Below are 26,785 nucleotides of genomic sequence, written 5' to 3' on the forward strand. Positions count from 1 at the left end.
AAAGTACCTATATATGTGACAGTTTGAACCTTGCCCACCAGGTACAATCCTAGACTAAAATGAGACTTAGACTTAGAATAACTTTATTGTCACTTTGAATGTACACTAATTGGCATACATTAAAATGAAATTTCATTGCAAACAGCTCCCAAAGGGTCTCCACCTCTAATATATACTATATAGACAGGACAAAATAAATTAAAAAAATGAATAAAATAAATAAAAACTAAACAAATACAAAATTATGCATATACTTTATGCATATATTATATGACACGGAGAAACAAAGAGAGTTTAATTCGGAGAGTTTCTCTGGATGAAACTTGTTATTCACCTGTCATTTAAAATGAGAAATGCACACTTCAGAATTACATTTGTGATTTCCCAAGAAGTCACATGCATATTTAAAAATCAGTTTTTCTTCCAAATCTGCACTGTCCAGTCACGCTGAATCAATGGGGTTTAGACATGACCTCCGAGGAGGCTTTCTTGTGCATTATTATTATTATTATTATTATTATTATTATTATTATTATTATTATTATTATTATTATTTCTAAAGGGTTTACTTTCACCCTACTCTGATTTCTGCCATGGTCTCCCTTTTTGGTCAGAAGAATCTGATGGGAGATTATAACTGGCCATGTTCCCAATGGCATCAGACTTGGTTGGAAAGAGAATGGATGAAGAGCTGTCATTTGTGGTTGTGGCCATGCCATGGACAGAAATCAAACCCTCCCCCACCATTTTATTGAAGTGGGATGCTTTCAGCACTTGGTATCAGTTATTACACTTGGTATCAGTTATTTGCAGGCCAGCCTTCTCCCTCTCCCCTACACACACACACACACACACACACACACACACCTACCAAACAGGGCACCTTAATTAAATGAGCATTCAGGTGCCATTTTTTTGCGGGAGAACGTATCTCCCCTCCTCCTCCAAAAGAGAAGGAAACCTAAGCACTTGACAAGGATCTATAACTTTACCTTTAATCTTGGAAATACACATTCTTGCACGCTGCTTTTCTTGTGAAAGGTGGGGGGGGGGACAGCTGAGCTGTGGGGGTTTTGTAGCCGGAGGATTACCCTGCAAGTTGGAATTTTGACAACATTAACCTCATTAGAGTTGGAATGTAAGGTTGCATTCCTGCACGAAGGCTGCAATTGCAGGGTGAGACTGGGGACAGTTTGGGGATGGAGAAGTAAAAGGAGGGGGGAGTACTTGGCAGAGGAGGGCAGGCAGGTCACTTGGTGTTTACAGACATTTCAAAATGGCTTAGTGAGTCACTGAAGTTTGACTTTTGGTGCAAAGAAATCCTGCTTGGCTCCTATGTTTGGTCTTCCCAATCCTTCCCCAACCCAAGCAATTAAATACCTAAATTCCTCTTTAGGTATAAAATAGTCTCAAAGGCCAATTCTTAACAAAACGGGAGCTAATCTCTCAGGTAAAGCTCAGGCTGGGAGGGAGGGAGGGAGGGAGCAGGGAGGGAATTAGAGGTGGTATTCAGTAGGTTTTGACCAGTTCTGGAGAACCGGTAGCGGAAATTTTGAGTAGTTCGGAGAACTGGCAAATACCACCTCTGACTGGCCCCGCCCCCATCTATTCTCTCTGCCTCCCGAGTCCCAGCTGATCGGCTGGGTCTTCTTTGTTTCCCTACATAGGAGAACGGAGCTGGAAAGCAGGTTAGTGAGGTGGGGAGGGAATGGGGATTTTGCAGTAATCTTCCCCTGGAGTGGGGTGGGAGATTTTACAGCATCCTTCCCCTGCCATGCCCCCCAAGCCACTCCCACAGAACTGGTCAAAAATATTGAATCCCACCACTGGAGGAAAGGCAGGCAGGCAGGAAGGAAGGTTGGTTTACCCTAACATATTACCCACATAAAGCATAACAGGGAGTTTCCCCCTAGACCTAAGCAACTTTAGCTGGGAAGCAAGCTGATAATTAATGAGATCATTGCCAAAAGAGTTTAAGGGGAGTTGTTCTTCCTTTTTTCAGTTCTGAAATGTTTTTCCCATGAACTAATAATTGTAGGAAAACTTCCTCATTAATACCAATGGGAGATTTGTTCCTAGGAAATATCAACTTTTCTTAGCAGGGAAATGGAGAGATTATAGTAAGATTATTACAGCCACATCCTAACCCACAGAAACCCTCCAGATCAGGGGTCTCCAACCTTGGCAACTTTAAGACTTGTGGATTTCAATTCCCAGAATTCCTCAGCCAGTTGCCAAGGTTGGAGACCCCTGCTCCAGGTGATTGTGGTCCTGATAAATCATCAGCCACCTGATGAAATTATTTGTGTTATATTGGACCCGTATCTGCTATGGCTTCCTGTGTCTTTGTATATAGCTGGAAAATTACAAGTTGGAATATACTGTCTTCATACAATACAGAGTTTCACCTTACAGTGATATTTATTCTGGCAGGAGGGTGGATGGCTATGTAAAATGAATTTTAACATTTATATGTATATGGTAAATTTACAATTTCATAAAATGTATCACAGGTTTGTTCCAATTTTTTTCTGCCATGAATAGTACCCAAAATCACAGAGATCCATCAAAGGCTGCTTGGACATTTTAATTATTCCATTGGCAGGGAAACAGAACACATTCCAAAATGTTTAATTGTATATTTAATTTTCTCTTTATATAAAATTATGAGCATTTAAATAATTTCACGTGTTCCCTCCTACCATTTATTCTCTCTCCTTTTCAGATAATGAATATGTATTTATTGATCTGGAGCAGAAGCTTTGTAAATATTTTGTAAAGGAGTGGAAGAAAGAAGGAAGCAGAGTAAGTCCTTCAGTGTGTATTTGTAGCATTGAATTCTTTCCTGTATTGTATTGCTGAAACTGCATCTGATTGAACTAAAGCTAATTATAACTTGGGTCCAATGTCAGTTTTGTACTCCACATACATTTGTCTGCTGCAGTGATTTCTTTTCTTTTCTTGGAGCATTCTGAAATTCTAACAATGCAATCCTATCCTTTAGGTATTTGTTAGATTTACATTTTGACTTTTATTCAAACTCCTAGGCAACAGTGTGTGTGTATTTATAGTCTGCCTTTGTTGTTGTTGTTTTTGCAAATAACTCAAGGCAGGAAACATATCCAACACACTTTCCTCCTCCTATTTTCCCCACAACAACAACTTTAGGGCTGTTGGGCTGAGAGAGAAACTGTTGGGCTGAGAGAGGATGACTGGCCCAAAGTCACCCAGGTAGCTTTCATGGCTAAGGCAAGACTTGAACTCATGGTCTCTTGCTTTCCAACCCTGGTGCCTTAAGCACTAGACCAAAATGGGTCTCTGTGCATGCATATGTGTATGTGGTATTCTTTCTTTTTTCTACAAGAATAATCCCTTGAGGTAGGGTAACTTGTATCTGGATCTAGCTACAAGTAGACTTGTATCTGGATCCTTCCCAGTGCCAATCCACACTGTAATCGCTATGCCACACTGCCTCTCTACTCAGAAATAAGCCCTTTGGTAAATATAAATGTACGTTGGTGATTGTTGAGGAAATATGTCATTCAGTGAGAAACTGATGCAAAATATCATGGCTTGTTTTTGTCCCAATATTTAGTGTTCTATATTTGCAATGTTTTGCTGTAAGTACAGCAAGGTTTTTCAGTCGTTATTTATTTATGTTATTTAAATTTAGGTTTCACTGTTTGTGGTACCACTGCCATAAACATTAGGGACTTAAGTATAATGTATCCTTATCAGTTTATCTACCTACTTTGGCAGCCATATTTTCATGTTGGCTGGAACATACCTGGTTAAATATGTGGGTTTGATTATGTAGGGTCTACCAGAAATCAGGATTAAAAAAGACAGAGACTAAAGTATAAGAGTTTAATATTTTAAAATAAAGGTGTAAATAAAATACAAGTAAGCATCAACACACAGGTATTTATCACTTACTGGAAAGCCCAGGCAGATAGGTGCCTGTTGATAGAAAATTATTTCTTTTGGTTTTCCTTGTATTTCACTTAAAAATCGAAGGGCAGATATCCAGTACAATCTGGCTCTAGTTAAAACAATTTTAATCTCTGTTGTTATAAAAAATCAAACTAGTGCAGAGCAAGGCTCAGAGATAGTTTAATGCTTTTTATAAATATAACCTGCAGATTGCTGTTTGGGATCCTCTGTTTGGGATCAATTGTGTCAGTAGACACAAGAGTTGAACCCATTCCATTGATGGTTGCATAGCTTCAAAATGGACTGAGAATAAAACTGTGAAAGAATTAGACAGATAGTTTTGAGTGACCAGGAACACCTATAAATGAGATAGATAAATGATAGATAGACAGATGGATAGACAGATAGATGGATGGATGGATGAAGTTGTTTGACTTCTCTTTTGCTGTTTTTATTTCAAAGGGAACAGAAAAGTTCATCCCTCCTTTGGTTGCATTCTTCAGAGTACAGTATTATGTAGAAAATGGACGAGTTATAAGGTACTATTGATTATTACTTTAAAAAAAAAACCCTCTACATCAATGTTCACCCTTTTGTTCTTCTGTTTAATATAATGCCGTATTTAGCTTTCTGTAGCCAGTTTGCTTAGGAGGGGATGGATTGTGAATGTGTTGGATTCAAGTAGCTTAGCCCCGCTGTCAAACACAAAATAATAGTTTGGCACTAAATCATTGTTCCATCACATGTGACATCTTCTGTAAATGGCAATCTGGTTTTCTATTTTTGATTAAGGTAGTTCTATATATGACTTTGGCTGGTTTAGTAACCTGAAGAGGAAAATGTTGCCTCTTTTCAAACTGTCAAGAGAGTTCTGAAGGTGCTTCTTTTCCACAATAGAAGTTAGATTAATTCTTTCATTAACTGTATTGCCTATAATGGCCTGTTGTCAAACCTGCAGAGCTTTTTTTGTGTAGCAAACATGAAAGTATGAATGGCAGGTGCATGGAAACACCTGTGCACACACCTTGAATAGAGCTGCATTCTCCACCAGGGTTGTGCAGTGATCTGGATTTGAAAAGGAAAAGGTGATATTTACCATGTGTGAGAATACACCTCACACACGTGGGCATCATTTGAAATCAAATCCAAAGAAGCGTGGTCTTTTCCTGATTCACATGGTTACTGCTGCCTGATTTCAGAAAAAAATGAATCATACTTAAGGTGATATAGGCAGGTACAACACATATACCTGTGGGCAGTCCAGCTCACCTGTACAACACTCTCTTGTGTATATAAAAATGATAATAATTTATAAAACTTGTATGTTGCACAACTCTGTATGACTATGGGAAAGCTTATAACCATCCAATAAATTAAATAAAGTCACTAAAACATAAAAATAAAGAAAATATAGGAAGCAAAGTATGTGTATGTGTGAGGGGTCTCACTCTCCCTTGCCAAAGGCAGAAGGGCTTCATGAGTCTTCTAAATAACAGCAAAGCGGGATCCATCCGGATCTTGGAGAGAACATTGTTCCAGAGGGCAGATGCTGTTAAAAGTATAGTTATGGGATCCTGAAAGATGACATTGTTTAATCAAAGGAATTTTGGACCTATCTACCCAGCTAGGCAGATATTATGGGAGATGCATGGTCTCTTAAGTAACCAGGTAGTATGTCATGAAGGTCTTTGTAGATAACAGCCAGAGCCCTGTAATCACTTTCAGAGGCAAATCAGTAACCACATCAGCTGATGAAGCAAGAGGTATCACTGTGCGGGGAAGGCATTCCTCATTCAGTTAATTTCTACATAGCTGCCTACCTCAAGTCAAGTAGTCTGAGTGGCTTACGGTTCAAAAATGTTACAATTAAAACACAATAAAAATATCCAAAATAAATATACGTAGTAGGTGAAAAACTTGCCCAGTTAGCAATAAAGGTAAAGGTGGTAGGGGGTTGACACAGGCTTGGGAACATACGCAGATTTTTAAGTCCTTACAAAAGGCTAACAGGGTTGGGACCATTCTAATCTCCAGAGGGAGGATATTCCATAGAAAGGAGCCACTGTGGGGAAAAAAAACACCTGCCAGCCAATACCCTTTGGCTGATGAGATCTGCAGCATGCTCATTCTGCTAGGATCAACTGGGATAGCTAGAGATTCTTAGAAAAAGGTGATCCCTCAAGTAGCCTGGTCTGGAGTCATGTTGTAGAGCTTTAAAGGTGACGACCAGCATCTTGAATTGCGTCTGGAAACTTCACTGCCAACCAATGCATGCAGAAGTGGTGCAATGCGTGCTGTATATTTGGAATCGTTTATTGCCTGTACAACCATGTTTTGCACCAGTTAAAGTTTCCAAATGTTCTTCACGGGTAGCCCACATAGAGCATGTTGCAGTAGTCTAAATGAGATGTTAAAAGGGCATTGAGTTATAATGAGTAAAACCTCCTGGTCCAAAAATGGGCACAACTAGCGTACCACTCCAAGGTGTGCAAAGGCCTTCCTAACCACGGCTGCCAGCTGTTCTTTGACCAGGAGTTGTGAGTCTAGGAGGACTCTCGGATTGCACGCCAGGTGTGTCTGGAGTAGTACAAACCCATCCAGAGCTAAAGATGGAAGAACCTTGTGTCTGGAAGGTCTAAATACCCACATTACTTGCCATTACTGCTCACTTCCACATTTTGTACCAATTGAAGCTTCTGGGTGGTCTTCAAGGGTAGCCACACATTGAGAACATTTCAGTAGTCAAGCCATGACATGATCAGGACATGAGGGACCATCTGAAGTACCCCTGATCTAGGAATGGACAATACATTGCAGACATGCTACTGAGGAAGCACAGCAGATGTGTAAAGCATAGAATATTTCCAGATGTTCTTTATCAGCTACCTCATTTTCATACTAAAATGTAATAAAATTTGACAACATTACAAACAATTTATCTTCTACTCATATCTAATTACAGATATTTTTTGGGGGGGGGGGGGCTGGGGGAGGCTTAGTTTTATTAGTGAATAAAAAAAAGTAGGAGTAGAGGAAAAAGAAAATAGAACTTGGGGCAGATTTGATTCTTATAGAATGCAGCTTACAAACAACAGATATTGTTTCAAAAAGTGGTTCCATTCCAAATGGGCAAGTAACAGAATACATTTGTGTGATAGTCCCACACTGCAAGCTGAATTTGTGTCCTTGGGTTAGCCAAAACTTTCGAAAGGCCTAAATTAAAGCTTATCCTTTGCATTCACATAATCATTTAAAATTTAGAGCTCAACAAGACTTTGTTCCTTCTTTTCCTTTGGGCTGAAGGAAGGGCATCTCTACCCTGCTTTTATAAGAATGTTTCTCACAGTATCCCTTAGTGCTTTCCAAAGCCCTTTGGTCAAAGCAAAACTCTATAATTATGAGCACTCCTTAAAGTATATATCCTTAGCCACAATCCTAGAAAGGTAGCTTCATGTTGAAATGGTCTCTTTGTTTTTCTTGTTATAAGAAACCCTCCCCTTAGAATGCCACTCAGAGGTCATTTTTGTACACAATTGACTGGCTTGTCCTCTTTACTGCCCATTGTTACAATGTGGAGATGACAGAGGTAAAATAACTTTATCATATTTCTCAGTAACAAGGAAATACGTTCAGTTTAATGTCAATTCCCTAGAGTCCTCTCTCCCTCCCTCTCCCCCTTCCTCCCCCCTCTCTCTTCCTTTGAGTCATTGATGGCTCATGGCAACTGCCTGGAGAAGTCTCTGGAGTTTTCTTGAACATTTTTGGAAGTGGTTTGCCACTGCCTCCTCCCTAGAGCTGAGAGAAATTGAGAAGCCTATGATTCATGCTAAAGATGGAATAAGGACTCCTGGCCTCCCAGTTTCTAGTCTGATGCCTCAACCACTACAATCATTTGGTTGTGGTTACTTTGGGATGAATTAATTTCACTCCTGTTACCGGAAAACCAGAAGGGCTGCCCTTTTTTTTACAAAAGGGGTTGATTTTTGAATTTACATAGGCTGCTTCATTTATCTCCATGTATGATCTAGACCAGAAGTGGTATTCAGCAGGTTCTGACAAGTTCTGAAGAACCGGTAGCGGAAATTTTGAGTGGTTCGGAGAACCGGCAAATACCACCTCTGACTGGAGATTTTACAGTATCCTTCCCCTGTCATGCCCAGCAAGCCACACCCACAGAACCGGTAGTAAAAAAAAAATGAATCCCACCACCGATCTGGACCTCCAATCACAACAAGAATGTTCATGGCCTCTGTAGACATGCCTCAGGGGGCTCTAGGCGGGGCCATTTCTGCCTGCTTTAGGTGGGGAATGGCTGAAGCAGACATAACCCTCTTCTGAAATCAGAAGATATTTTGCTGTTCATTCCAGGAGGAACCTGATCCTCAGAAAGGCAGTGAATATAGAACATGGCACCCAGATTCTTTATTGAGATTTGCTGAGTACATATTCCTAGGATGAACGATAGATTAACTTTGTAGCACAGTTGCTCTATATAACCTCAAAGCCTTCACTTAAAATCAGGGCAACAAAATATGGAATACATCTCTCTATAGATTTCTTCTCTCTCAGATTACTCTCCCTCTGTGCCTAATTATTCAAAATAGTTTAGGGTTTGTTCCTTAGCTAAACTTCTAAAGTGGTCTGACTTCCCTGAATTCATAGCTAAAATTCCCTTCACTCATGGTTAGTATGGCCATTGCTTCTATTGATTAAGTTGCTGAGAATAATAAAAATGGTCATTCAGTACCTCAGCAGAAACTTGAGTAAAGAAGTTGCCTTAAATAATATCCAAGAAGTAATTCTCTGCCTCTCAGATGGTTTTAGGAAGATTTTAGACTATTCCCTAAACCAGTGATCCCTAACCTTTTTTACGCCGCGACCTGGTATCCCCAACCTTTTTATGGCGCGGCCCGGTACCGACATCAGCTGGGCACCGCCATCTTGTTTTGATGAAAAAGTGCTTCCGGTGAGCTTTCTACCCGGAAAAGCTCTTTTCATCAAAACAAGATGGCGTGCCCAGCAAGCCATGGCCCGGTAGGACTTGTTCCACGGACTGGTACCGGTCCGCAGACCGGTGGTTGGGGACCCCTGCCCTAAACAACATAACTAACAATAAATGATTGGAATTGATTGTTCATCAATACAAAAATCCTCTAATGATGGGAAATTTTGTTACATGTCCTCCTTTCCCTTCTTCTATTATTTTGCTTTTAACTAATGGTCTGTCCTCTTCTTCTTTCTCATTCTTACCCTCCTCTGCAGTGACAGAGTGGCCCGGCATTATTACTACTGCCATCTGAGGGAACAAGTGTTGAAGTCGCGATGCACCAACAAAGAAGAAATCTACTTCCTACTGGCTGCTTATGGCCTGCAGGTTGACCTTGGTGACTACAAAGATAATGTCCATGGAGAAAACTATTTTGAACCACAGACATATTTCCCTCAGTGGGTGAGTTTGGAAACGAAAGCTAAACCATTAGGTTTTGAGGCATTGTGAGTTCAAAGGAGCTTAAGAATCTTTCTTCTTTTGCACTTTCTTTGCATTCCTGTTTCACCTTTGCCTGGATAGAATACAAGTCATCTGAATTCATCCTGCAATTGATGCTGGTCACATCCTTGTGGGATGAGCCACTCAAATGTATTTTTTTCTCATGGCAGCTCTGGAGTTCTCTCTGGAATCTCTGCTTACAGATCTTCAGCAGATAGATAGATAACTTTTATCGTTATTTTTTACTGTGGGCACACTGGCATACATTAAAAATTAAATTATTGCCTGCTCTCAAAAGCGTACACATACATAATACACATATACACATGCTATATACACACAGTACATATATACCTACACCTATACATATAAATACATATAAATAAATAAAGACAGACAGACAGATATAAATCACTGTCTATCTTGAATATTTATTGGAAAGAAGAAGCTAGAGAGTACACAAGGTTGATGTTATATGGAAGAAAACTGTGACTGGATCAGGCTGTTCTGCTTCTGCTTCTGTAGATGTTTAAAATGAAAAATGGGGCATGGCACTGAGAAAGAAGATTGTACAGAAATAACTTTTTCCTAATCACCAACCTTCTTAAATCTTCTGCCTTTCATGAAAATTCCTCATCCAATAAGGTCACTAAGACTGCAGGGGACACAGGGATTTCTCCTGAAAGCAAATACTTCACTGGCCATAACCTGTTCTCCTGAACACACTGGAAACTAGGCTGAACCACCAGAAATACATCCCTGAGGGGTCCGAAGGGAATTTTATATATCAAGAAAGGATGGTTTTAATATGCATGCACACATCTTCCTAATAAAGTGCTTCAGTCTCAGTCAACCACAGTTTTCTCTCCTATTGCTATTCTCTATTGAGAATAAAATTAACCTAAGTGATGAAGGAAAGGAGTAGCATCTGTTCTTAGAGCCAGTTCTGGTGTTAGCAAATACCTAGAGTCCAAACCTCATTGTTCTTATCCTTCCGAGGTAAGTAAAATGAGGACCCAGATTGTTGGGGGCAATATGCTGACTTTGTAAACCGCTTAGAGAGGGCTGTAAAACACCATGAAGTGGTATATAGGTCTAAATGCTATTGCTATTATTTGCATGCTATGAGACAGGTAATTTACTACCAGAAAGGAACCTGGAATCCAGTGGGACATATTTCTCCCTGTCATCCGGGTATAGCAGTGAGATTATGCATATAATACTTCTCCGTTGATTCCGAAGTTCAGGATTGTTGCAGCATGCAGCAAAGAATTATGATCATGGTCATAGATGTTGGGGAAGAGGCCAAAAGCAGCAAACAAACAAGCAATTTTGTTTGGAAATCTGGTTCCTAAACTCTTGGCGCTGAGCTGATGAGCTAAGAAAGATCAAGCCCCCAGGCAGCCAGATAATTAACACTGTGTGAAATTTGATGAGGCACACAAAGAACAGGCATACCATAGCCGCCTAAGGGATCCTCCCTCTAATTAAGAGGATATTCAGGAGGAATTCTTGTCCAAGGTAGATCTTAAGGGCTTTTTAAAGGTCAGACGGTGATTAGGCAGAAGAATGCGAGCATAGTCGGTCTCAGTTGTAAAAGCCCCCTAAATCCAGACTAGCTCCCTAACAAACAGCATCATATATAGGGCAGCTGCTAAGAATTGCATAGAGTCTGGGTCACCCACAGAGAAAAAAGCTGATCAAGCTGGAAGAAAGATCTCCAGTTGAAAGATAGGTACAACCTCCATAGATTGAGAAGTGTCCAGGTGACGTGTAAAACTGCCAGGTGAGGTCAGTGAGTCTTGTCCTCTCCTCATTGCCATCAGTTTCTTTCAACCAGCCTTTCAACTTATAAGATTTCTGTCCCACCTTTACTCCAGGAGTTCAAGGTGTAGCCTAGATAACATTTCTTCCTCTATTAAAAAATATCCCTGCGTTTGGGTGCCCCTTTAATGGGAGGGGGATATGTGGAGATTATTTCCACTTTGTTTGGTTGATCTATTTTTCTGCAAGCAAAATGACAGGGAGGCCCTGATTTGCCGATTAAGAGAGGCCATTGTTTTGCTTCCCTGAATTGCTTTGAAGGTGTGTTTGCTCAGACTTCTGAGGAGTTGAAGAACTCTTTTGAAGATCTGCATAACCCTACTACTTCTTAAACCTTCGTAGATTACTCTCTTACAGAGTACCCAACTGTCATAGAGGCCAGCATGCAGGAGGCGTTCTTCTGGGTTCACACACTTTGAAAAGCTTTGAAAAGCTAAGAAGCTGTTGATTCAAATCTAGGGCAATAGTCCCACCAAGATGACTTAAGATACCTGGGGCATTCTGAGCTCTTTCAACATCCCTACAGTCATGTTTGCTGACATTAGGTCAATTATCAGTTATAACCATTTTGATGAGATAACAAAAACTTCCCCAAAGTTAGACTTCCCCAACTTGGGCACCCTCCAGGTACACAGATTTCAATCGCCAAAATTCAATTAGTATGGCCATTGTTAAGTATTTGGATGACTGCAATACACACACCTGGAAGGTCCCTGTGTGGTGAAGTCTGTACAGAATAGTCTATTAGCAAAAATGTGCTCTGAAGACAGAGCTTTTACATATTCAATGTAAAATGTGCTGCAGTTGGATAAAAAAAATCTAATGTCTGCTGTACTTCTCTCCAGTTCAGATGAACATTTACATTACTTAAATTTACATTATTTTGAAAATCACAAATATACCTGCCATAAATGTTTTTATTATTATTATTTATTGAGCAGTTTTGCTATGTACTTTAAAAAGAGAGACAAAGTTAGAAAGTTCTCATTACACATATGTGGCAAGTAATAATAGCTAACTCCTTTAGGGAAGAAAGAGGCGTACTTATTTGTATTTATTTTAATGTATTTTTATACATTTGAATATAGCACTTCACCTTGTTTGGAGGCCAACGTGCTCTATATTTTAATTATTTTCCCATTAAAAATAAGAAATCAGTTAAGTATATAATAAAAGCCTTAATGCACCAAGAAAACTGTAGATTAACATATTTTGGGAAATATATATTTACAACATTAAAGAGTTTGTAACGAAGACATTGGGCAGGCCTTTTAGATTGTGTTCCATAGTCGGGAAGAGCAGCTGAAAAAGCTCTGGCAAAGACGGGCAAATGAAAAAGTGCATTCTCACAAACACCTTGCACTGAACAGAGTTCAAAGTTTGGCCGTTAAGAACTTTTACCTTAATATTATCATGTGTTGAATTTTAGCTGCCTTCTCCTGTCAATTTATTTACTGATTGTGGTTCCACCCCCCTTCTGATAGATCATTGCCAAACGGGGGAGTGACTACATCCTGAAGCATGCACCGGAGATGCACCGAGAACAGAAAGGGCTGACAACCAGAGAAGCAATTCTGAAGTATGTGAAGGAGTCGTGTCTGCTGGAAGATGTCCCTGTCCACTTCTACAGATTGCATAAGGTGCAATAAGAGGCCTTTTTTCAAGCTTTAGAACAGGGGTGCCCAACCGTGGCAACTTTAAGATTTGTGGACTTCAATTTCCAGAATTCTCCAACCAGCCATGCTGGCTGAGGAATTCTGGGAGTTGAAGTCTATAAGTTTTAAAAATTGCCAAGGTTGGACATCCCTGCTTATAATATTCTGCCTGCCAGTAGGCCTTGTTTGAGCTCCTATCCTAGATGTATTTTGAAAGAGCTGTAGCTGTCAGACTGTGATTCAATAGCAGGGGTTTGCACCTCTCTAGAATAGTCAGTAAAAGAAAGCTTGCTTTTTTTTGTCAACCTTCTAGCTTCATCTATTTTCATATTTCCTTTTCTTTTAAGATATTCGTGGCTTTTGCCTGACGTAAACTAAAAGTGCTAAAAACTGGCAAGATCTAACATGCCTCATGTATTCAACAGGTTGAAAATTGGTTGCTTTAATACTTGGATTCCTGCTTAACTTGAAATACTGGAGGGAGTGAGGGAGTGATTATGAGTGTGTATGTGCTCCTTCCCCTTCCCCTATATGTTGATGGTTAGACAAAATATATTTATCTTTCACTATTGCCTTCTGTGATGTTGGTGTTGATGAAGAAGAAGAAAAAGAAGGAGGATGGATAATTGTTTATGAAGTAGGCATAGGTTTCAACCTAAGGTTTCAAAACAACACTGTTAAACTGCTGATAGCTTCACAAGAAGCTCTTTCATAATCAGCATAATTGGATAAGAGAAATCTGGAATTACTGCTCGGAGTTGCGCCAGTCAAAACTTAATCCTTAAACGGTTAATTCCCTAATTCATAGCTCCTGTTTATCATGGGTGGATGCTGCCTGGCGATGAAACCAAGGTGGAGAACAAAAGGCTTCCGTGCCTCCTGCTGAGGGCTTTTCTCAGAGATCTTGTGATGGTCTTGGCTATTTCTTTGGAGCTTGACTTGTCAGCTTATTGGCCACAACCTGTGTTTGCTATTTAAAAAAAATGGTTTTCTCACTTGATCTTCTATTTCATCAGTCCTGAAATGACCTGAAAAGTTTGATGCAAGTGATCCTTTAGGCAGAAAAATAGTGATGGGGAGAGGGGGTGTTTTATGCTGTTTCCATCTCAAACTGCTCGGTGCTAGAAAGAAGTGTTTAGTTTTGCTGGATGGGAATTCTGAGAGAGGGGGCTTTTCTTGATAATTTGTTTTCCTTACAGAGAAATCCAGACCAGCATCCAGTACAGAATGAAGTGTTCAGCAACATTAGTACTTTTTGACTAGTTGATTCAAAAAAAATTTTTTTTTCTTAAAAATCAAAGAAATGTCCAGTTCTATTCTCAAATGCTAATGCAAAAAGTCTTCCTCTATCTCCTTAAAGTGGTCAAGTAAACCATTATTTAGTTTAGAACCAACAACAGAAAATAACAGTGCTGGACTTAACTTGTATTCACATAGGTTGCATTCACAGAGTACATACCACAAGGTATTAAATCACAAATTCACCTGATTGCATGAGAAGGCAAGCCATGAAACAGTAACTCAGAGGTCTCCAACCTTGGCAACTTTAAGACTTGTGGACTTCAACTCCCAGAATTCTCCAGCCAGCTGGCTGGAGAATTCTGGGAGTTGAAGTCCACAAGTCTTAAAGTTGCCAAGGTTGGAGACCTCTGAGTAAAGTGACTCCAGCTTAGCATTTGTGTTAAGTGCAAATACAGCTGTTGGATCTTTTCCTGATTTGGTTGAAACCATTGGTTGAACACAACCACGGGTGTAACCTCCACAGCAGGGGCGTCAAACTCGCGGCGTCACAATGGCATCACATGACGTATTGCAATTCCCCCCCCCCTTTGCTAATCCAGGCGTGGGCGTGGCCAATGCATGACGCATCCAGCCCGCTGGCTGCAAGTTTGCTACCTCTGCTCTACAAAGGTAGATCTTAACAGGAAACAGGGAGAAGAGTGATAATGTAGAGACACAGTGAGGTAACTGTTGACATAGGAATTTCAGCTTGAAAACTACTTTAAAAATTAAAAGCAGAAGCTTGAGCAGAGCTTGTAACTTCCCTGTAGCAGATGCAGTCACTCCCAATTTAGTTCAACATGCTCCCACATGTCCACATCCTCTGCAGGCAGGCAGCTAAAATCTTCTGAGTCTCCAAGGTCAGCTCTTTACATAGAATATTTCAGTCATTCATTCTAGTGGTTACTAAAGCATGGATGAATGTAACAAAATCTTATTTTCCAAAGGAGGGTGTTGCTTATGGGAAAGAAATGTTGCGGATGGGAAATAACCTTGACCATAGTTCTAGCCTGCAACTGTGTCGGGTTGAGAATCACTAATGTCGAGAATCATCTTCACTAATTGTCAGGGAAGTGAAGATGCAGAATTCCTTGTCATGCTGAATGTCTCTTTCTTCTCAGGATAAGAAGGAGGATCGTCCTACAGTCATCCTTGGTTTGACGCTTAAAGGGATACACATCTATCAGGTAACAACATCCATAGCATTAGAATGCAGATATGCCTTCAGGTATATCAGATCTTACTTTATTAAGCTTGACTTTACTGTCTCCATGGGTCACATTTTCAGTGTTCAAGTACATAAAAATGGGTATTGTGCATGCAGTGCAAAGTAACCAGGCCAGAATTAGGAAGTTGGTCCAATGCCAATAGATGCAAGTCTTTCTGGAATAGAAGAGTCACGTTTGTTGGAGCAAGCTTATATTCAAAAACAAGTCACATTAATTTCAGTCCAGTTCTTGAACATGAGTTTCAGCCATAACATAGCATTATAACCAGTTTGGTCTAGTGGCTAAGACAACAGACTGAAAAGCAAGAGACTGTCAGTTCAACTCCCGCCTTAGCCAGTAAATCAAGCTGGGTGACATTGGGCCAGTCATTCTCACTCAGGTCACAGGGTTTTTGTTGTGGGGAAAGTAGGAGGTGGAAGGTGTGTTGGATATGTTTTTTCTGCCTTGAGTAAAAATAATAAATAAAATTAGTGTTAATTCTTTGGTCCACTTACAAGTAATCATGTTACTTTGTCCTTCATCAGTGGGGTTGCAGGAGAGAGTGGTAGGTTTTTTTGTTTTGTTTTAAGATTTGGACATTAAGAGTATTTGGGATTTTATCCCTTTGATTAATTTTATTAATTATTATTACACAATAAAATATAACCCAACAGTTTTCTATAGATATTTTGCTCAACTGTTTCACTAAAAAGTAGACTATATGACATTAGCTGTATATTTTAATTAAATTTTTATTCTGACGTTAGCTTACAGTATTACTTAAATAATACTTAAATAAAGTTGAAGTATACTTCCAAATTATATATTTGAATTTAATTGGGTGGTTATATGACAAGCTTTAAATACAACAAAGTAAAAATAAGCTTTTTTTGGCCCCATATAAAACTTGTTCTTCACTGGATTATTTTTTAATATCTTTATCCTTAGTAAAATCACATAAACAATTGTACAATTTGTTATATCCAACCACATTCTGCTAATATGACTTGAGATTAAGAATACCCATTAACGTATAACCATTAAAAGATTTAAATTTCCTTGATTAGTTCAAAAAGGAATGTGAGATGAGCTTTTCACATAAATAGACACTCTGGGAATGTGATAATTACTGTATGTTGAATACTTTCAAAACATATGTTAGGCATAGAATTATTACATATGCCTCCTGTAAGAAAAGATCAAAGGAATTTCAATCAAGTATCTTTGAAAAGAAAATTAAGGAACTTTTGAATAATTATAATTATAAATTAAATCTATAAAAACAAGGAAAGTTAGAAATTCAACACAAAAAATGTCATTGTGGCACTTTTTGAAGATGCCTTTAATATTGCATGGATCAAATTTTTGAATCATGTTTTTAGGAAAAATGGATTCTCAAGTGTTTAATATTGTTACAGGAAATAAACCATGTTCGTCAATTACTTTATGATTTTCCCTGGTCATATATTGGAAAAGTTGCATTTTTGGTAAGTGTTAAATATGACTTCTTAAACCTACTTTTAGTTTAAATTGTATTATTTGTTAAAAGCTTGGAACAGATAAATATACATTAAATATCAAATGTGTTTGTATGAAAGTACATGAATCTGTATGCAGGTGTGTGTCTATTCTAGAACAGAAATAGATAAAATGTAATTTATCCTGTAGTCCTGCAGTCCTTTATTCAGGAACCCAGGAATTACCTTCAAGTAAATTAAGTGAGCTTCTATATAGAATTGCAATGGTAGTGTATTAAAATAAAACAAAGTGCACTGCCAAAAGAGGGCAGTGAGTACATAGGAGAAGAAAAAAATCTGCACACACATATAAGTTGAAGTGAAAATGGTCCCAGTTTTTGGTTAGAGCTAACAGACTTTTTGTATAACATAGAATACATATCCTTCACTGGTCAACCTGATGGCTAACTTATTACTTCTTCCATCTCATATATTAGATAACCTAGAAAATTAGTAAGATAGTCTACTGAGCCCTCCCTGTTCTCCAGATATGTTCAGAATGAACTCATGGTCCCCTTATAAAGATTTCCAAGAAATGAATCTGTCCAGGCTTGAAGTGCTTTGGCGAAAGAAGTAGTAACAAAATTGTAATATGCTTCCAGTCCCCTGTATGATGTTTCTGTGAGAAGGAGGAAAAATTCTGAATGCTAGAAATGTGATGTGCCTGCTGGTCTGGCTCTGGCAAAAATTAAGATGGCCCATGTCCACAGATAAGACAACCAGTCAAAAAGAACCCAATCATAATTTCCTTAGAATGGTATATCTCATTTAAGCTTATCACAGGAGGCTGGTCTGTGTCAGGTGAGCTCTCTAGTGTCAGGATTCCGGCAATTACCCCAATTAAAACATGATGAGCTCTCTAGTGTCAGGATTCCGGCAATTACCCCAATTAAAACATGAGTCTCGAGCCAAACTTCCAAAACTTCAAAGGATTTATTGGGATGTCGGCACTGCCTGGGTGTAGCCGACTCTGAGACACATAATTCAATATCACCCTTGACCCTGGTTTTCCCCCACCCTTGGATGTATCATAATTCATATTCTCCAATGAGACACATTTATAACCAAGAATCATCAATCATGTTCTTCAGTCATCTAGTTACTATCTCTGAAAAATTATGTATGGAATGCACTTTCAATTTCCAAGCTGCCACACTGTTCTTTGAAACCCCTTTCCCCCCCTCCCTTTCTGGTTGGCAACTCTAAAACGACCATAGAAATATTTTACGAGTCGTCATCTAGTTTCTATATTGGCATATGAAGCTACCAGATCCCCTCCAGGTTCACTAGGCGCATATAAGCTGCAAGAAGCCCAATTGTCTGTAATTGCTTGTATGGAATCTCAGGGAGTCAAACTCGATTTCATTGAGGGCTGCATCAGGGTTGTGTTTGACCTTGAGGGGCAGTGTAGGCGTGGCCAGATTGGCGTCACTCGTGTCGGGAGCGCCTGTGGTGGCCTGATCACTCTGCCAATGAAAATGGGCTCCCAAGCTCCGTTTTCAGCTGTGACAGCCTCCTGCAACCCTCTGCCAGTGAAAATGGAGCTCAGGAGGGCTTCAGACAGCCCTCCCGAGCTCCATTTTCACTGGCAGAGGCTCCATGGGCCAGTCCTTTTCTGTTTCCAGGGCGGCCCCATGGGCCAGATCTAAGCACCCCGTGGGCCACATCTGGCCCCCGGGCCTTGAGTTTGACGCCCCTGGTATAAAGGAATCCATGCTTGTATGTAAAGTAGAGGTACATTCTTTGCCCCTGGAAAAGTCTTGAATTTAGCAAAGTTTCCCAGAAATTAGTGCAAAGATAGTGCAACCCATCAAAGTTTACCTGCTTGTGTGCCAATATCCTGCTTTTATAGCTGAGAGTAGTTTGGATCTTAAAAGACTTGGACATCTGAAGAAGCTTGTCACCCTGGGACCAGGGTGATAAGCTTACTGATAGGAAGTAGTCATACTTCAACAGGAAAAGTTATATTTGAATATCCATAGAGAACTTTATTCATCATAATAAAGGCCTTTTTTTTGTGTGCGCAGCTTCTTCTATGACTCATTCCGGTGTCCTTCAAAGACTTAGTTTTCCTTCCCTCTCCTCTCCTCTCTTCTCTTGTCTTTCTTTTTTCTTTCATTTAGGGGAAAAAATTTGTGATCCAGCCAGATGGCTTGCCTTCTGCCCGTAAGTTGGTTTACTACACAGGCTGCCCCTTCCGATCTCGGCATTTGCTACAGCTGCTCAGCAACAGTCATCGGTTGTTTCTTAATATCCAGCCTATACTCAAACAGATCCAGCTAATGGAAGATGCAGAAGGTATGTGAAAATGATACTGCCATTAAAATTGGTTTTGGTTTTTTTTAAAGAAGAAAGTTCTGATTAAATTGGTTAGTGGGTGGGTTGGTTGAAAATGTGAATATTTATTTGGTAAGCCAAATACTCTATTTGAGCCAATTGAGGCAAGCAATATAAATGAGTGACAATGTTAAGACACCTGCCAAAGTTTGTATTCTATCAATTGACTTTCAATCAACCCCCTAACCATTGCTAATCATTATTACATTTTCTGGTTTACTTGTTTGGAGTCAAAAAAAGACAGATGGTGAGATGAAAGAAGAGAAAGTTTTTCCGACCCAGTTTTGCATTTTATTCTTTATTTATCTATTTATTTTATTTAACTGAGCTAATGGGCCTTTCAATTATTGCAAATGCTGAGCTGCTTACATACTCAACATCCATAAAACAGATGACAGCAATGAATAATTCCCCCCAATAAAATAGAATTTCCCTTTCTAGTCTGAGGAACATAAATTCTACCTTACAGAGATATCCTGCTATAAATAGGGACAGCCTCATTTTCATATGGGAGGGTGTATAAGTCTGCCTCCATTGTTCCTATGGATGACTTCTCTGAGAGATGGGACCCAATGAGCTCCAATTTTACTGGATAGGCAGATCCTATTGAAAGTAGATGGCGTCAAAACATGTTTGTGGTCCAGCTTAGGGCTATAATACATTCAGTGGACATTAAACAACTGCAAAACAACATAAAACTAGCACACCAAAAAAAATCACATATTATATTCAGAATAAATATTGCATGTTAGTAGGAATTCATACTGTTTCCATTTTTCCTCTCTAAAGGTATCCATTTTTATTAATTTCAACACATGGAATAATTCTTATGCAAAAGAAGTATGGTTGAATCATAACTCAATCATACTATGGTTGAAGCATATCACAAACAGCAATAGCACTTAGATTTATATACCACTTCACAGTGCTTTTTACCGCCCTCTCTAAGTGGTTTACAGAGTCAGCTTATTGCCCCCAACAATTTGGGTCCTCATTTTACCCACTTCAGAAGGATGGAAGGCTGAGTCAACCTTGAGCCTGATGAGATTCAAACTGCCAAATTGCAGGCAGCTGGCAGTCAGCAGAAGTAGCCTGCAGTATTGTACTCTAACCACTGTGCCACCGCGACAAATGCTATATATGATAATTATATGGGATATTGCCTTTTTAAAAAATAAATTAGTTCTTTGTTGCTAGGTTTTATTTCTCCTTTTCCTGTAACGTTTTTGGTATTGTGTGGCTGTAATTTTTTTGTATTAATTTAACTTTAATCGTGATATAAAATTCAGTTTATTTATTTCTTTTTCACACTTTTCTTTATCTCCCACTCCACTCTTCCAGAGAAAAAGAGGTATCGAGAATCCTACATCAGTGATACTTTGGAGATAGATTTTGATCCATCCGATAAGCAATCTCACAACAGTGGGAGCAGCAGAGGAAGTGAGAGCAACAACCGCCTATCTCGACAGTCTACTGACAGCCATGGCAGTTCACACACCTCTGGCATTGAGGCTGACTCAAGACAACACATATCCATGGAGATGTCTGTGGACGAACCCTTTGGGATGGATCCAATCCATCAGAAGGAGCAGTCTTGCAGTTCCAACATCAGTTACAGTAGCTCTGGAATTGATAGCAGCAGCAAAGATAAAGCCGAAAATGACTTGCCCGATGATGGTAAGTTGTGAAAGGACAGAATCACTAGGAGCCATTGTGTCTCCAAATCAAGATGGAAACTGTAGAAAAATGGTTGGCAGGTGGGTTTAGAAAAAGGCAGCGTTCTTGCTAACTGTCTTCTATTGTGTCCAGAGGTGGAATTGGCTGTAGATGAGCCAGACACTTTACCTGCGGATGAATGTCATTTTGAAGAAATGTTCTATGAGGAATCTGTTGATTCTCAGGCAAAAGATGATATTTGGTGCCAAGGTAGGATGGCATTTGCATGATTCTTCTTGATTGAGTGTTGCCTCCTGTTAGTAAAATGTTGATATTCCTTAACTCTTAACTAAAACAAGCTGGATTACCTGTTATTCAGTTGAGACTAATTTTATGTAAGACACTTCAATTCTACTCTTTCACTGAACTGGAAGAGTTTGTACGTAAAGGGTAAAGGAAGACATATATGGGTAAGTTTTATTTGTCCATTGTTGATTAAGACAGATGCAAGGCCAACATTTTGTATGGTCTGGATTTCATAAGGAATAATGGTAATTTCATCAGTTTCTCTAAACAGTGGAGTTCCTAAATTGCTAAATGAAGCATTAGCACATTCAGTACTTTTTATGAATCTTTGAAACTTAAAGTCAGTTTGAATATATATGTTTTCTTTCTCTATAACCTGCTTTACATATTGTTATTAAATACTTACATGCATTTACCTGTGAGTATTAGTGTACCATAGTGTATTAGATAGCTATAAGACTGGATGTATGAACTGGTGGGCAGCATACCATTATGACTGTCCAGTAGAAGTAAATTATATTGGAGGGGGAAAGGTTTGGGCAAAACATTTAAAGTTATTTTATCACCCCTTATCTTCAGGAAGTAATCTAAAACAAGGGGATTCATATTACTGGAAGGTTTGTCTTTTGGACTGAAGTTTTTTTAAATAGATACAAACCTGTATGTAGGCGTATCTATGAAATCAATGCCTCCAGATCCAACTAAAACCAAGCATAGTTGGCCCATACATAGATGTAATCAAGCTTTGAACCAGGTTTACACTTAATGGGACATCTACAGTCTATACTGCTTTGATGTTCCTCTTGCCATTCTGGCTGATTTGCTTAAACAATTTTAGGATCTCATCCTGGCAGTCCAGAGTTTATCATGCATTGAATTGAGTCTTTTGATTACAATTGTATTGATTTGTATGTTGAGAGCTGGCTCCAACTATGTCTCTGGAAGCTGCAGAACCTGTCTCCATTTTTGACTGTCACCGACTATCCTGGTTTCCTCTCTGCCCCTCACAGATATTGACAAGCATCCTCTATCTGCGGTACATGTCACCGTAATAAAGGTCAAAGGCCAGAGTGCAGACTCGCTTAATCAGGTAAGATCATGGTTCATTAAAGAATGAAATTAAATCTCATGTCATTTCTCTTTTGCTCTATCCAGGCACTTTGATTCCACCGTGAGTCCACCAGAATGCCACCATCACAAAATTGTGCCACAATGGTTGATGGCTGAGAAATGAAATCCTTTTTTTTTTCCTTTTTTTTTTGTTTTTCAGTGCACATCTAAATTAAAATATGTTTCACATCAACTACTTGGGGAAAAAAATACCCAACCCCAAATCTCACCCTCAGTATTTCCCCCAAATTCATATATTGCCCATTTATGCATCCTCATTTCATCCTGTTGTTCCTGGCTGGCCCCAGAAATCATACTTTTAAAATCCCCAAACTACAGAAGAGGTGCTCCTAAAATGTAGAAATTCAAAATGCCACCATCTGATAAAGAAATCAACTAGTCTTATTTGGGAGGAAATCTGGATTTGTGACACATCTATTTCTACACCTAAAAATCTAGTGTAACATATTCTAGAAACTGGATATGATCCCAAACCAAGAATTCATAGAAAGTCTTAGTTTTTGGATTTAATTTCCAAAGAAGGGTCCTGTGAAGCAATAATAACCTGGCCTGGATAGAGATGAAAATATACTTTCATCTTTGCACTTCAGTATTAATGCTGCTATTGTATGTTCCAAGTATGGTTGAAAAAAATGAATATATTTGTGGGATTTGCTATTCATTCTCAGTTTACTGGGGGAGCTCAAAATGCTCAGTGAAGAATGTTTCCCAAAGTTCATTTCCTAGCATTCATGAGCAGCAAAGTTATGAAAGTGAAGTCAAATTTAGCTTAACAAAGGCAAAAAATGATTAATTTCCCTGAAATCAATAATCCTAGGTAGTTTAGTTCACTTTCTTTAAATTATGAAACTCTTCAAACTGGTGATACATATCAAATGATGACTGTGTAACACTGAATTTGTTTAGTTGTGTAGACACAGCCTAACCTGGGGTGATCTTACATATCCCTTTTTACTATACAATGAAAGTTAAACGTGCAGTTAAGATTGTGGTCTTGTAGCACATTTCTGTAAATATAATACAACGCTGCATACCTTTTAAGTTGAATTATAATAGTGCTCAAATTTGGTGGTGCATGTCCAGATATTTATGAGCATAAAGTATAAGTTAATTACCATTGAGGGCTTGGACTCATATTGATTGAAGGCTTCTCAGTGTTAATATCTTCAGTCATTGCCTTGCAGGTATATGGAAGGAAGGACAACTTGTTTAGTCTTACAACAACTCAGTAAGACTACACTAACAAAAACCTTCTTATGAAGTTCATTGGTAACAAGGGATTTGAACTGAGGTCTTCTCAGTCATAGCCCATTGTTCAAGCCACTGTCTATATATCTTCATGTCCTGGCTCTGTGTGGTTAGAACAGAATATAAAATGATATTTCATCTGACCCATTTCTTCTTATAGTTTTGTCATTGTCATCTTTATTACATTTATATCATTGTGAAAACCTTGTATCCACACTGAAATACATCATCATAATCCCAGACTTACAGTCTAGCGCAGGGGTGTGAGGGCCTCATTGAGGGCTGCATCAGGGTTGTGTTTGACCTTGTGGGGGGGAGGTGTGGCCAGGGGGGGCATAGCCAGTATGACATCACTTGTGTCGGGGAGTACCTGTGGTGGCCCGAGCACTCTGCCAGCAAAAATGGGCTCCCAAGCTTCGTTTTTGGCTGGGACAGCCGCCTGCAGCAAAAATGGAGCTCGGAAGGGCTGTGTGTGGCCCTCACGAGCTCCATTTTCACTGGCAGAGGCACTTCACTATTCTTCACTATTTCCAGGGCGGCCTCACAGGCCAGATCTAAACACCCTGAGGGCCACACCCTGAGGGCCTTGACACCTCTGGTCTTGTGAATACAATCCAAAAGGAATGAAGAGAAAAGCAAATATTAGAATAGCTTCTTCCTTAACTGTGTTGGTCTCTCCTGTGCACAGCAGTTCTGTTTACTACAGTTTCATAAATAACCTGCAGAAATGAAAGTTCATATATTTTGGAATTCTGTCTCCCATACCTTTTTCATGCAGTTGATATTTATTTGACCCCTTCTGTAAAACAGTTCAAACTTTAACTATTTGGATTTCCAGCAGAACATCTAAATCTCAGCACTTCTTGTTCCAGTCAGATTATATAATACACACATAATTATAATATTAAATCAGTGATAAAGCTAAGTGCTCATACCAAGTTGCATGCATGTGATTTGTTAAATCTGTTTCTTAGTTCTTTCAATTCAGATTATTTAACACTTAGTTTAGTGTATATATCAGTGGGAATGATATGAATGGAGCTTAGAATTGAGCACTGAGTAACTTCATAATTGCTTATAATTGGCTCATAACTTTTTCACTGAGACAAGTTTCACAAAAGAAATGCTAGTAATAATTGGACGAGAGGGATAATGGGGGCAACTTGCATCAACACACTTTTTTTTAATGTTCTGTTGGCTGAATGTGGAATGTTTAAAAAGATGTGCTCTTCTTTAATTGGCAGATTGCCCTACCCAAAGCAGCAATGTCCCCAGAGCAGCACAGCCAAAGTCTAGATGACGTCCGTCTGCGTAAATGTCTACATCCACCACTGAGTACCACGTTGTCTTCGGATACCTCTCACAGTTATACATTTGGTTGTGCCTTAGACTTAGAGGATAAGCTAGCCAACTATGGATATGTGTATTCAACAGCCGATTGTAAAACTAAGTCAGCCCTCTATGGAAAGAGGTCCATGAACTGCTTGTCTTTAGATCTCTTGGGAGAAGATCCGTTCCCAGAAGAATTTGTGGTGTAGCCACATGGCGGAAGTCTCTCGGACCACCTTTTCAGAGCATCTGCAAAACAATTGAATTGCTACTGTTGGAAAACAGTACATGCATAAGTATCTTAAATATCTCATTGGAACATTTTGTCACTAAGAATACAGCTGGCAAAGGATCTCAAATAGTGAATGTCCAACCTAAAAGTCTTTCCCCTGAGTCTGGTGCATCAGACACTTTTGTTTTTCACCTGGTTGTACTATGTATAATTTAGTGGGGCATTTCTATTTTCATGAAAGCTTGTAACTTCCATTGTTCTTGGCTTCATCAAGATAGAATATCCATTTTTATAAACTGTTCTTTTTGTTGTTGTTGTTAAATTCATGACTCTCCTTCCAACTTTTTTTTAATTATAAACAACCTTTTTGCCTATTTTCAATGTGAATAAATTAATATAGGTGGGGAAAACTTGTTTTCAGGCTTTGCTTCTCCTTGTTTTATTGACCTCTACGTAGGGACGATGACCGTGCTTGTTAGAAGCAGATAACGTGCAATAATGTTTGTAATCTGTAATAGAATACTATGTAAGAAACACAAACAATTATACAAACAAATGTTGCCCCCTTTTTAGAAATGATCATCAGGTCACTGACTAGAAAGTTCTAAACTATTGGTATAAAGCAGTGGTGGCTAACCTTTTTGGGCTCCTGTGCCAAAAATTGTGCGTGCGCTTGCACGCTCGCACTCACGTGCCAGCACCCAGAAGGCAATGTGCACCCCCCCACATCCCCTATGCATGCGCGCGCAATCCACCCACCCACCCTGCCACCCCCTTATCTGCACTGCGCCTCACAGCTGATTTTTGGCCGGTGCAAGGCCTTTTTCAGCCTCCCAAAGGCTTGAGGAAGGCTTCTGCAGGATGCTACAAGCTTTGTAGGCCGAAATCTAGCCCCATTTAGTCACTTCCTGTTTTTCCGAAAAAAAGGAAGTGACGAAAGGGGGCTAGATTTCGGACTACAAAGCTTGTAGGAGCCTGCGGAAGCCTTCCTCAAGCCTTTGGGAAGCCGAAAAAGGCTTCATACCGGTCGAAAATTAGCTGTGAGGCACTCACATGCGCAGTGAGGTAAGTTTGCAGCTCGCGTGCTGGCACAAATGGCTCCGCATGCCACCTGTGGCACACGTACCATAGGCTTGCCATCATGGGTATAAAGGGTACTCAGAGCTATATCAAAATTATATCCCTGTTTTGAAGGATAATACAATTCAGTACTGACATCTCATTGATTTGAGACTAGGTGCACTTTTTATATGATGATGATTCTAGAGGGAAGGAAAGGCACTGTGTTTAGTGAAGCTCTTAACTACTCATTCCTGTGAAATGTTGGCTTGCTAATGCTTGGTTTATTTCACAAAGATGACATTGCCATAACTTTCATGAGTTATTATACACAAACATGTGTTTCCTCTGAGAGACCGTTCAGTGTTCATTAACCGTACCATCTATCTATGATGAGCTGATAGCATCATGCCAGCAGGTCTGTTCTGAATCTTCTTCTTCTTTTTTTCAAAACGGTGAATTGGGAAATGGGGCTGGTGGCTGCTCTTTCCTCCCTCAGTGGCCCCTTATATTAATGCTATGTCATAAAACATTGTCATTCCAAGGATGGGAGTGGAAGGGCAAAGGGGCCACTTATAGGA

General features: G+C 39.4%; 1 protein-coding gene across 5 annotated transcripts in view; it reads left to right on the forward strand.

Annotated features, from left to right (window-relative positions):
* FRMD1 (FERM domain containing 1) overlaps positions 1-25,558 on the forward strand; it is a 49,398-nt gene extending 23,840 nt beyond the window's left edge. For all 5 annotated transcript variants that reach the window (XM_087968353.1, XM_087968362.1, XM_087968382.1 and 2 more), the window contains exons 4-14: positions 2,726-2,805; positions 4,396-4,472; positions 9,196-9,382; positions 12,730-12,885; positions 15,303-15,368; positions 16,808-16,876; positions 19,030-19,204; positions 20,585-20,920; positions 21,053-21,169; positions 22,216-22,295; positions 24,829-25,558. In XM_087968353.1, coding sequence (XP_087824479.1) covers positions 2,726-2,805; positions 4,396-4,472; positions 9,196-9,382; positions 12,730-12,885; positions 15,303-15,368; positions 16,808-16,876; positions 19,030-19,204; positions 20,585-20,920; positions 21,053-21,169; positions 22,216-22,295; positions 24,829-25,122 — 1,637 coding nt within the window. In that variant the 3' untranslated portion in view covers positions 25,123-25,558. The remainder of the gene's footprint in view (positions 1-2,725; positions 2,806-4,395; positions 4,473-9,195; positions 9,383-12,729; positions 12,886-15,302; positions 15,369-16,807; positions 16,877-19,029; positions 19,205-20,584; positions 20,921-21,052; positions 21,170-22,215; positions 22,296-24,828) is intronic.
* Positions 25,559-26,785: the final 1,227 nt, after the last annotated feature.

Source organism: Notechis scutatus, chromosome 1, assembly GCF_049901735.1.
Source record: "Notechis scutatus isolate UNSWTSFEM ecotype Mainland chromosome 1, rNotScu1.2, whole genome shotgun sequence".
In the NCBI taxonomy this organism is placed as follows: Eukaryota; Metazoa; Chordata; class Lepidosauria; order Squamata; family Elapidae; genus Notechis; species Notechis scutatus.